The sequence below is a fragment of the Lampetra fluviatilis genome, chromosome 37 (assembly GCF_964198595.1).
Source record: "Lampetra fluviatilis chromosome 37, kcLamFluv1.1, whole genome shotgun sequence".
Classification (NCBI taxonomy): Eukaryota; Metazoa; Chordata; class Hyperoartia; order Petromyzontiformes; family Petromyzontidae; genus Lampetra; species Lampetra fluviatilis.
This window is the reverse complement of record NC_136311.1, coordinates 7,217,535-7,230,452: the sequence shown is the minus strand read 5'-3', so window position 1 is coordinate 7,230,452 and position 12,918 is coordinate 7,217,535. Positions and strand designations below refer to the sequence as shown.

Here is a 12,918-nt window from a genome sequence, read left to right as displayed (position 1 = left end):
TTTACGCAAACATCATCAGCCACCGAATCCAATCTCCCCTCCCTCCCAATTTAAGCATCCTGTGTCCTCTCACGCACTCCCTCTCTTGCCGCCCCAATCCCCCACACCCCACTGAACTCCCAGAGGCCTTCACACCACCCCCGCGCATCCACCACCTCCCCCCAACCGCCACTCCTCCACCGCGCCCCCCCCCAACCGCCCCCCCTGAACCTGCCTGCTCACAACCGCATGTCCAAAGCGCTCGTCTGCTGTGATGGTGGGGGGTGGCGAGTGTCTCTGAGGCGCGAGGCACCGCCACGCATTATCATGATTTCAATTTTCGCAGGAGCATCCAGGGTCCCCCGGGGTCGCCAACATTGATTCTGCCTCGTGCATACATTTGGTAAACACGGAGGCGGGCGCGGCACGGGGGAGACTCCGGGAATACTTATTGCGGCCGGCTGTCCTTAAGACGCTGTGCTCATTCGTGCGTGCGCCTCGCCCCTGTGAATTTTGATTGCTCGGCACCCAGTAAGGTAGAGGTGCAGCTCTGCAATTTCTTGCTCAAGCCACTGCTGGCAGAAGAGCCGCCTCCACGCTAGAGGGAGCTCGAGAGAGCCCATGTACACTGCGGCTATGTTTCTCGATTTCATATTGCACCTCTTAGTTTGTCTTCCATTCAGATAGTGCAGCAGGAACTGTATGCCTTGCATATCTACGTCTTTGAATGTGCCTGTGTATATGGTTATGGTAAAGGTGCGGTAGTGTAGCGGTTAGCACGATGCTGGCCACCAACCCCCTCGTGTACTGTGCCGGCCTTCACAGGTGCTCACTAACAGCACTTGCCCCAGCATCGGTGACGAATATCTGAACGAGTCCTGGGCATCCCCTAGGTCGACTCAGCCTTAAATTAGTATCTGGTGCGGTGTGTAAACATCGCCACTGGGGAGACAAAGGCGGTCAGGCCATGGTGCACTATGCCGGCCTTCATGGGTGCTTGCTAACACCACTTATCCCAAAAATCTGTTAAGGCTATACAGGGGATCTTTGTCTTTTTAGAAAAGGTGCAGCCCTGCAATTGTTTGCTCACATCACTGCTGTCGGAAGGTCTTACGCTAGGAGCTCTAGAGAGCCACTGCAAGGGGGTATGTTGGCCTACTCTTCTTCCACGCTGGCGAGGCATCTTGAAAGAGGTGGGAGCACCTCCACTTTACCCCACCCATTTATACTTAAGGATAGACAGAAGCAGGGCACCATTGTTTCCACTTCCATACGAGGAGATCAAATCGAACTAATGACCTCTGGATTGCAAGTGTGTTGTGTTAACCATTACACCACAGCAGCATCCGTCGCTCAGTGCCAAACCTTAACCCATTGGTGTGAGCCACGAATCCATACCCCAATGGCGCCCCCCCCCAACTCAAAACCCCAACTCCGGCTAGCACCCCAACTGAAAACATCTCCGACAAAAGTGGGAGCCCACAGGCAGACTGCAACACACCATAGGTAGTCCCTATTACTGCCGATGCAGCCGTATAAAACATAAAAGACAATAAGATGCTTGCTATGGCGTGATTACTTCAATGATATTGCAGCCGGGCATGGCGGCATATGTCCTGTGATACTTTGAGTGGGAATGTCACGTGGATTCGTGACACTATTTCCAGATCTCCTAGGCAGAAGATGGCAGTCTAGCAAGTTGTGTTTGTGAACTCTTGGAGTGGACAGATGAATATTGTCTCTTCCATTTGAGTGGGCATTCTCCGGATACTCGAGTTTTTTTTCCCAATAATACATACTGCTCCTAATTATTTGGATATGATAACAGAACATATACGACATATATTTTGCTCCATTCTTACACATTATATAAGTCAGTAAAGAACTGCCATTGTGTTGTTTAATGACATTTTTGTAATGTATCGGTAGTTTTGTCTCTTTTTTATTTTTTAAACTGCTTTCAATAATTCTGGTATACCCTATGGGCTTTGACACGCCTAAATAATGATCTATATCTAAACATTACTGACGGCAATACATACATTGGTCATCGCTTAAAATAGAAAACAATGCGTTGCGTCAAATGCAATGAGGTTACTGTGCAACTGGTCTGATCAATCTATTGTCAGGAGCACAGTAACAACAATCACCACCGTTCGACTTGTGCAGAGCCTTGGTGTGCGTCACACTGCGGTTCATTCCTCATTCAGTCTGCTGCGATGACTTTTTCAGGTGATGTTGCCAATGAGGGCCTGTTCTGTCCATCTAGTGTCGAAAGATCCAATCAAAGGCCGGTCTGTCATTGTATTGTCCAACGATCCAATCAGCGCACTGGTGATAATGTATTGCCTGAAGAGCCCATCGGAGACTGTATTGTCAAAGCATTGTCTCAAATCCCATCAGAGGAAGTTTTTTTTTCCATCCATTGTCCACATATCCCATCAGAGACCAGTTTGTCAATGTATTGTCTAAAGAGCCCATCAGAGACTGGTCTGCACAATGTATTGTCTGAAGAGACCATCAGGGGCTCAATTGTCAATCTATTGTCCAAAGACCCCATCTGAGACTGATCTGTCAGTACATTTCTTCAAGAGGCCATCAGAGACTGGTTTGTTGGTCTATTGCCTAGAGGCCTCATCAGAGAGCAGTCTGTCAGTATAATGTCTGAAGAGTGCACCAGAGACTGGTTTGTCAATCTATTGTCTAAAGTCTTCAGAGACTGGTCCGTCAGTATAATGTATATTGTTAAGATGTAGTCTGTAGACAGTCGATTGTGTAAATACCCCATCAGAGGCAAAATATGTCTGTTCTATTTTATACATACCTATGAGAAACTGGTCCGGTCAATCTATTGTCGAAAGATCCCTTCAGAGGTCAGTATCCTATTATACTGTTTAAAGATGGGGGTCTTTAGACAGTCTATTGTATTTGTGTATAGAAACCCACCAGGGGAAAATATTTCAGTCTATTGTATGAAGACCCCATCAGAGACTGGTCTGTCAATGTATTTTCTAAAGACCTCCCAAAGAAATACAATTCCAAAAGCAAAAAGAGAGTCAAGCAAACTCCAAAACAGTTAGTGCGTGAATACTAAGCTTGCTCAAAATTGTCAGCGAAACAAAACAAACAAAAAATCCCGCGTAAATGTTACGCGAGCTGAATGGCTCCACGGTGAGGGCTAAAAATAAAACATCCTCACGTCAATACTTGGGAAAAGTGGCAGACAGGTGCAAAAAAATAAGAGAAAAGCAGGGGGGGGGGGGAAAGGGGAAAAAACGATACCGTGGATTGGCAGGTTTATTTTCCTGTTAAACTGCGGCTGCTATAACGTGCACAGGGGCTGACGGATTAGGGGCTGACAGAGGTCAGAGTTCATTCCAATACCCCTCTCACCCTACTGTATTTGCATACTTTGTGAAGCTGGGTCATTTGTCAAATGAAGCACGGGCTCAGAAGCCTGCAGTGTGCACGCGTGCGTGCGTTTAGAAGGGAGAACGGCTTCTCAGAATAATTTATCGTTGGATATGATTAATAAGAGTTATCTGTGTTGCATTTTTTTTGTTAAATAATCAAGCCACAGCTTTGCGTTCGCGACGAAAAGCTCGCAACTGAGAGCCATCGCCGTGTAACACTTCCCCTCTTTTTTGAAAACCGTCGCTTAAAAATGACGATGCACTACGTCGTAAATAAATTAAAACACACAAAATAAAAAATAATAACGCCACCTCCACCGCCCCCCACTCCGAATAAAATTTCCAGAGGTACGAAATTATAAATATTTTTTCATTTAAAAAAGATTTAGCTTAAAAATGGCAGAATGTTAGATTGATTCTTCCCCGAGCATATTTTTTATGCCTTCCGATTTTCATTGTGTACTTTCTCACACTAGTATGGTTATAAAACATGGTTAATGATGCGTGCAAGTGCACGCGGCGATTGGAGCTCCAAGGCGCTCACAAAGGACTCTCCCAGCAGCAATCATTCAGCTCGCCTGATTTAAAACGCTACACACTTTTCTAATCGCCCTTAACTCGTTGCTGTTCAGAATTTGTCGCAAAATTATGCATTTTATAACCACAAGCGGGGCTCTCCGTCACGCTTTAAATCAGAATTCGACTTTATTTTTTAAAAAGAGCACGTTTAATATTTCGAAATCAATACCGCTGTACTGGCTAACTGAGCAAACGACATTGGAGGGAAATTAAAATTAGCAAATTTGATTTTTTTTTGTAGAGACACCGGTTAAGGATTTTTTTTCTTTGTTTTAGTCTGGAGGTCAGTGCACTCGTCGGCAAGAGAGTTGACACCCAGGAAATTCTGCGGGGAAAACCAGCGGGCCCCGTCTACCAGGCCGTGGTGTACGGTGCTTTTTCTGGAAGATTTTGCTGTTTTTTCCTGGATTATTCTATTTGCGCGTAGTCACTTTAAGATGTTTTCTTGTTCATGTTTTTGTTTTTTGCACCCGATTCAAGAGGGCTATACCAAATAAATGAAATGAAAAAATGAAACTTAAAGACTCTCCATAACCCAGGTTTTTTAAAGACTCTGTGACATTATTCGCAACAGCAACACATTGCTTCAAAGTGCAAATCCAAATAGAATATATAATAATTGTTATTATACCAATGTTGGTTTTTTTTCATAATAAAAAATAAAGGAGTGGCAGCCATGGAGGCAAGATATCGGATTTCTATTGAAGAGATGGAGCGATTAAATCAGTTTGTGTGCAGGTGCTAGGTGTTTTGTTACATCTCAGGAGCTTGGGGAGGACTTCATCCAGTGGATTGACCATGGCTGCTGCTGATGATATGTTTATAAAAACAATACTTACACTGAAAACATTTTAAAAAGAGTCCTGCATTGACATTGAGTATTTGGCCAACTACAACGTTGAATCGGTGTTTGTGTGTTTAATTGAAAGTTTCTGACATATCTACAATGTTGCAAAACAATGAATAAAACTATATATTGAATCGATCCTGTTCACATTAAAATACACCAAGGTGTAAATATTTACGGGGAAAATGTCTATATTTTCACGTATAGAAATGTATTGAAATGCGATAAAATTAATACAATCAAGATTTGTAAATAAGAAGACGTATCTTCCGCGGCAGTTGGTCTTGAGCGGCGATTAGCAGTCAAGCTGAACTGCGACCGTCGGGATGTCTACCAACTAGACAATTAAATACAATCGCAGATGGGACGTCTACACCTGAGCAAGAAGTGTCATAATTGGCAATTAGTCGGGCGTATTGCACGTGAACTTGCAACGCTGCATTTGTTGTGTTTTATTTTATTTGCGAGGCGCATTCCGTCCATTATTTACAAATGAGCTCACGGAATTGTTCAGCTCTCACTAATACGCGCGCCTTGAACAAATGTGCGTCTGTGCCAGATTTATTCAAAAATGTTTTAGCGCACACATTACAGCGACGTCTGCATAATCTGAGCACGCAAAAAGGAACACGGCTAAACTTTATCTTGTTGTCTCGTTCTGATAGGATATTTTTTGTTGTCATGCATTAAGAAGTTGTTATACTTCAGCGTGGCTTAATACGACTTCTTTCTATTTTACTGGCTGCCTATGACAAGTGAACGCCATCACAAGAGGGAATTCTTGTATTTTTACATCATATATATTGTGTACAAACGTGAATAGAAACAACTTGGGTGTAACTACTGGAAAACCCACTCGAAGTTTACTGTCAAAATAACGATAAACTGCATGTACACAGGCAACCATACACACAATATATAAAAGGACATAACAAGAAAAATACTGAAATTGATATTGGCTGGGTGGAATGACTATGCGTGCCTGCAATCTGAGCAATTCTGAAGTGTGGCTGGTGAATCGCAAAAAATATGGAGTAATCAAGTGTGAGACAACAAAAATGATGTCAAAGAGATGGTGGCTGTCAGAGGCAGCAGTGAAAGTAGGTTTGAGAGCTGCGTGTGTAGAGATTTGAGTATTCTCCTCTCGTACGCATGTGATTTCTCTGCATACATACTCTTATTTCCTCCCAGATATCAAATAAACAAAAACATTAATTGCCAAAAATCCTCAGCAGCATCCTCCTAAAAATAAGTCTTAAGAGTGGTTTAATAAAATCTTACTGTTATGATACACACAGTAAATAATGTACGATGTATGTAATATTGAAAAGGAGCGGTGGGGCAGTGGTTAGCACACCGTGACGTGAACCCGGCAATCAAAGTTTGACTCCGAGTCACGGTTAACCTCAGTCGCGAGTGAAGTCTGAACCAGTCGTGGGCCCCGAAATTCCCCAATCCATGGTCAAACAAATCCCCCTCTAATGCTGAAAGCTGCATGTGGATTGATAAAGTACCGAAAATTACTAAATTATACATGATAATATGCAAGGCATATTGCACTGTAACAATATATATATTGTATATATAGGGCTACTAAAATAGAAATGGGAGAAATAGGAAGAAATGAGGCCCGGCAATGTAACGGTATGTTTTATTGATGCTCGGCTTTAGTGGAGGCCGGGCAATCTGGCTGGAACCGGTTGGGAAAAAAATACTCCACGCTCCGCAGCTCACGGAATGGAAGAGTACGGGAGTGTACGGGAGTGTACGGGAGATCCGTGGAGAGTAGCTACGAGGAGGCGAAAAGAGGAACCAGAGGCAGTGGTATTCATTTAACTGCAAGGGAACAATGTTCTAACCACTGACAATTATAAAAAAAAATCCTCCCTTCACCCTCTTCATATTTGACCTTTCAACCCCTAAGTGAAAATATTTTTTCCCGACTGTATGATGTGCAGGTTACTATTTTATAAAGTCAATTTTCCGCTGTCATAACCAAAAGGCAATTATAGGAAAGGTCTTACCTTGAAGCAAGCTTGCTATGGATAGCACATCTTTAGCCATACGGCTGCAGTGTACTTTGGGGTTCAAGGATTTTGAGCGATGAAATTTTATCAATTTGATGAAGACCAAAAAGGGAAAGAAAAAATCCCTCTAATGTTATGTGTGATGAAGGATAGGGATGTGCCGGAGATAGTCCATGGCCAAGGTACGCGCACGAAATGGTAGCGTCAAAAGAGAAAACATTTAAAATACGTTAGGGTTAAAGAATATATATAGGGAGAAAGTGAGATGAGAGAAAGGGCGATAAAGAGTCTACAAAAGCTCATTGAAATTATTGTTATATTTTTCTCAAAGATAGTAACGCTGAAGTGAATTAAAGGAATCTGAAGAAAGAGCACAAGCACAAATCAAGAGAAGAGCCAGGATGCGGAAGAGCTTGAGGGAGGGCACGGGAAGGACCGAACTAGCAACCCAGTGAGTTTCTGCCTGAAGAAACCCAAGTGACGTGTCATCTCCCCAGTAGATAGAATTCATTAATCCTGTGTTGTTACAAAACATAATAAGCATTAATAAATGATTGTATCCAACACATCAATTTTAAACGATTCTGATGACGATAACTATTCACCATTCCGATCTTACTTTTGTGCTCCAATATCCGCAAATTAAAGATAGAATCATTATTATAAAAAAAATATTCGTAGCAATTTTTTCAGGGCGGGAGGGAGGGGGGAGGAAACGTATTCCACGCTTCCGCGCATTTCTAAAGGGCCCGGCCAATGAGTCAGTGCGGCGGGCGACAGCCTCGGCTGGAGTGGCGCCGCAGACGTGATTGGCCTACCAAGCAAAACGCCGCAGGGAGAAAACCATTTACACCGCGGCAAATAAAAATCAAGGGACGGAATTACGGGAGCGGGGGCAACATTCATCTAGGTTGCAAGACTGATGGCGACAGTGCAATTTTGTCAGGCAGGATGAATGTCTTAATTTGTTTTCCTCCTCCGTAATTTACATGTTTGAGTTAAGGTTACGCGCGTATTACATGAGTAATGCCTTCCCCCGTGATGACATTACTGTTGGAAGGCACTGGGCCCAGGTTACATCCATCACAGATTAAATGCTGCCACAAGACTCGGGGACTGTAGGAAGTTAATGGCACCTCCCCTACCAACACTTGGCTGCATAAAGTCAAGTTTCATCTAAGAACTAAAAAAAATCCTGCAAAAAAAATTCCCACTTATTCAAATGGAACCGCTATATATTCTGCGTCCCGTACGCTTATCCTTGGCTCCAACAAAGACATTCCTTTACAATTTACAGTGAACCTCAGCTGCTGAACTTGTGCGACCTTTACGGCGAATCTTATTTTCTCTCCGTGGCCGTGCTCCATTTTACAATCGGCTCAAACGAACGCTTCAGCATTTTAACTACCTCTGCTTCCACGCCATCCCTGCACCGTGGCGTCCGCATTCATTTCATTTTGCTGTCCTTGTAGTTGTGGGGTTTCTTTGTTTTTGTCTAGTTTTGTTTATATATTATTAGCTGCGTCTCAGCCCCTTGCCTCCTGTGTCCCCGTTTGCATTAGCATTTCGCACCACTGGGCTGTGTCTGCACGCGGAGGCTGAAAATACCTCCACGCCAACGTCATTAATAACACCAGTGCCTTACGACTCAAACGTCTTACAAAGATAGCGTTTTGGGCAATGCCCCCTTTTTCTTCTGAGAAAGAATAGGGCACTGCTCCAATCTTGTCATGTCCGCAATATACATTAACAGCAGGGTGGAGAGGTAGTGCAGTGGTTAGAGTAATGCACGATGAACCCGGCAATCTGAGTTTGATTCCTGGCCATGGCTAACATCAGTAGAAAGTGGTGTCTGAATCTGTACCGGGGCCCGAAATTCACGAACCCACACTGCCCAGCTTGGTGAAGTATGGTAAAAAAAAAACCTCACCCCACGATCGATACGGCATGAAGATGCCTTCATCGACCAGTGCAATTCACAAAGGGCTGCAAATTACGATTCATTATTTATTACAGTAAAAACTACAGGATCCTAAACATAATTGTAGTATTTTAACCACGGCTTTGAAAATAATGTCATTGCATTTTAGTATTTTTTTTATATCTCCCCAAAAAAATGAAGTAATCATTTACAGATAGGCATTTGTTAAGGCCTTCCAATGCTGTATCAATCAAGGGAGTTTGTTTGGTTAGTGGAGGTTGGTGAATCAGGGTTCGGGGGGAGCCAGGACTGGTTCAAATGTCACTCGTCATTGACGTTAGCCATGACTGGAAATCAACCTCAGGTCACTGGTCACCAATCCTCGGCCATCTAACATATGTACAAGATAGCATGATTGAAATTGTAAAAAAAATGCGTACATTTGTAACTACAATTGACCCAAATTAAAATAAATTACTGTAATCAAGCGCATCTGGATAAAGGCCAATGGGAATGAGGGCTTTATTTTTGGAATGAGGGCTTTATTTTTGGAAAGAGGGAAACCTCAATGTAATTCAGACCAAGACATTAAACACCTTCACTCAGCCCTAACCTTAAACTTATTCCAACACGCATTTTATAGCACTAACAAAATCATGAATGTGAGCGCTAACGCTAACTAACCACAACACTAATCCTGACTGTAATCAAACAATGCCATTGATTTATTTTATTACCCAGAATGCTCTACAGTATGCATAAGAGTGTTTTGTGTATATACAATGCCATTAAGCTTTGCACTTAACTGAGATAGCCTCAAAGCTTAACGTCTGGAAAAGTTTTATTGGGTTGTGTTGGGAGCAGAACTTTCATACAGTTTGGAATTTGCATACTAGGGTTAGAACTATCTGGAACGTACATAGATTACTTTTATTGATGTGTAAATTTTTTAACACATTCGTCAATAACACTGTGGCCTTAAAAATAAATACATTTAAAAGGTGATGTTTTGGGCAATGGCCCTTCTTCATCGCACGTAGATAGAGTGCCCATAGAGATAGAGTGGAAAATAATAGTTGCAGATTGCACTTAACAGTATGGGGCCTGATAAGAATTTTTTTTTCGGTATAGCCTTCTTAAATTGGCATATAAATAGTTACCTAATAGTAGCTTGTTGAGTAACAGACACACCTTCCATAAAGCAAAACGTATTACTAAATAATGCCATTTATATATTTTTTTTCTGGTACATTTCTTTGTTGGAAGGTTAGTTCTTGTCTGGAAAAGGCACAATCTATGTATGTTGAACTTCTTTTGCACCATACTTAGCCAACCGTGCTAACTGGAGGTGCAGAGGAAGGACAACAAATTAAAGACAAAAACTAGTTCTAAAGAAATTACTTTTCAACATATATTAAAAATTGCATAGCTCCAGTGGCTTCCCTAATATTGAAGGAAGAGCGTTCCAGACGGCCGCAGAAGCGTACCTGAAAGTGAGTGATGCAGTGATTGTCTTTCTTCGATTGCTAGCCAAAAGGCACGACTTTGCAATGCATTGCTGGGCCCAATTACTATTTCAACAAAAATAATTTAACTGCCCTACATTCCTGAGAAATCTGAGAAATGTGCGTGTGCACCACCGTCAACATAGCATCACCAACTTTTGTATTTATTTACCCATTTATGACCAGGTAATAGTTGCATTAAGGAGAAGTGGTGGTGCAGTTGTCAGCACAGTGTCACGTGAAAAACAAAGCCCAAGGCTGATTCTCGACCACGGCTAACATCAGTGGCGTGCAATCTCTGATTCAGTTCTGGGGCTCCTTCACCAACCCGCACTGACCAGTGTGGTGAAGTATTGGAAGATGACGCTTCTGGATTGACAAAGCTCGATGAATTTTTTTTCTTTCATAATTACTGTTTGTTTTCAAGGGAGATACCAAGCTTAATTATGTACACAGCGTAAAAATGCCAAAACAAAGTAGAATGGGCATTAAACGCCCTGTAAATTGTACAACACATTTAAGAATGAATGCTAACAATGCTGTATAATTGATAGACATTAATTATTCAATAATGTGCAATTGGAAAAAAATCAAGAGGACGTCTTGAGACTCGTATAAGTAAACTCACTGTCGAGGCACATATTGGCCAATTCACAGCACTGAGCTAACAACCCTGAGGTCATGAGTTTTAAATCAGGTTTCAGTGACGAGCACTTAAACCAAGTTACCAAGAGCAGGGACTCAAAGGGTTCAGCCCGGTCGCCCGTAACTACATAATGACAATGACAATAAATGTTACGTAAAACAGTGAATTTAGCTAAGCCCAGCTCTAAAGGATAAAACCTGGGGTACCCTAACCATGAATCATCATTAATGAGTACCATCATGAATGGTGTTTTGAAGCCATGTTCCAGAGACTGCGTCACGGACAATGTGATGTTAGATTCCAAATTGTGAAGAGTTCCAAGTGAAAGTTTAGTTGTCTCAAGACATGATGACGATAACAGCGCCACTGGGCTATACGAGTTGACTGGAAGATAATTAAAACTTAAAACATTAAAAGACCTGTGAGCAGCTAAATTCAAATTAAACAAAAAGTCAAAAGGGGACTTGGCAAAACACTGGAGGTTAGGGTTTGGATCAGCAGTAGGGCTAGGATTAGGGGTAAGGCTGGTTTCTGCGTGGATAATGTGACTAGGGTTCGGGACATGAAGAGTACCTGGGTGTATAGTGTAGCTAGGGTTAGGGGGAGGGCTAGTATCTGGTTGGCTAGTGTGGTTAAGGATGGGGTGGAGTCTATTTGGCTAGTATAGTTAAGGCCATAGGTAAGGATAGGTTAGAGTTTGGTTGGTTAGCATGATTATGAGTGTGACTGTTGTTTGGCTAGTGTGTTTGGTTGGCCAGTGTAGTCCACATTATGAGGACTAGGGTCTGATTGTCTTGTATGGTTTGAGTTCTATCGGTATAACTTGAGTTGTATTGGCTAGTGTGCCCCCCAACCCACCCGCAACCTCGTTGCCAAGTCGGCTTCTGTTCACGCCGCTCTCTCACCTTGTTGAGGGCGGCTGCCCCCGTGAGAATGATGTGGGAGTTCTCCACCTGGATGACCCTCTGACCCAGCCTCACCAGGTAGGCCCCAATTCCAATGGCGCGACAAGACACCTGCGCACAAATAAAACGAAACAATAACAACAAAAGCAGTGATGAATATCATTCCTTAGGTTTAGGTTTTGTTTCAGCACAGGTGAAACCCACTGGGCAATGCACACTCATTTTCCATTGGGACCTGGTTACAGAACAGAAAGGAAAATCAGGAACAAAACAATCCAAAAACTGTACATCGTCAGGTTCCTGGGTTCAAATCTGGGTTTCAGCCACCGGTGATTAAACCAAGTTCAGAAGCATTGCGAGTTGATTGTCTAATTGTGGCATAAAGATGCAAGTATTAATTGACCAAATACATCTACTATACAGACATTATATCATGCATGTGTAACCCAAGCCCACTGTGTCTCGCTCTTCTGGCCACAAACTTCACCGAGAACACAGCGGTAGTTATCATTAAATCACATTGCCAAAGTTCGGTCGTACTCCGCATTGGATTCTGGCTTCGGCTCTATGTCTCTTGCGATGACTCTGGTGACCCGCTAGGTCATGTACGTATCCTCAACAGTGCTCAACGAGACTAAGGACTTAGGATATGGGAGCCAAGTGAAATGCTGAAACAGTGTGGCGTGCTGCAACATCAAAAAGAGCCGTAAGGGGCCATCCATTTAGTACATACGAAAAAAATCTATCAAAACTTAACCCCTCTCCCCTCCCTGTACGCACGCGTACTTTTTACACCCCCCCCACCCCTGTACGTACGCTTGACGCACCCCCCCCCCCCCCCCCGAATCGGCTGATATTTAATCCACGCAGAAACAATAAAGGATTAACAATATTAACGCGTTTAAGCAAACAGATACTATCTAACTCATTTGAAGGCCAATGTAGGCAAATTATTATCGAGGCTTCACCCCTGTTTCCTATGCGTACGTACATTGTCAGTAGACCCCACATACGCAAGCGTACGCATTTGGGTTAACCCTCCCCCCTCCATGCGTACGTACTAAATGGATGGCCCCTAACAGCTACAACAATAATA

The 12,918-nt window shown here is 42.9% G+C and overlaps 1 protein-coding gene across 4 annotated transcripts in view; it reads right to left on the bottom strand.

Moving 5' to 3' along the window:
- Positions 1 to 12,918, bottom strand: part of ACACA (acetyl-CoA carboxylase alpha) — a 215,224-nt gene that overhangs the window by 85,064 nt on the left and 117,242 nt on the right. For all 4 annotated transcript variants that reach the window (XM_078873726.1, XM_078873722.1, XM_078873725.1 and 1 more), the window contains one exon: positions 11,823 to 11,933. In XM_078873726.1, coding sequence (XP_078729852.1) covers positions 11,823 to 11,933 — 111 coding nt within the window. The remainder of the gene's footprint in view (positions 1 to 11,822; positions 11,934 to 12,918) is intronic.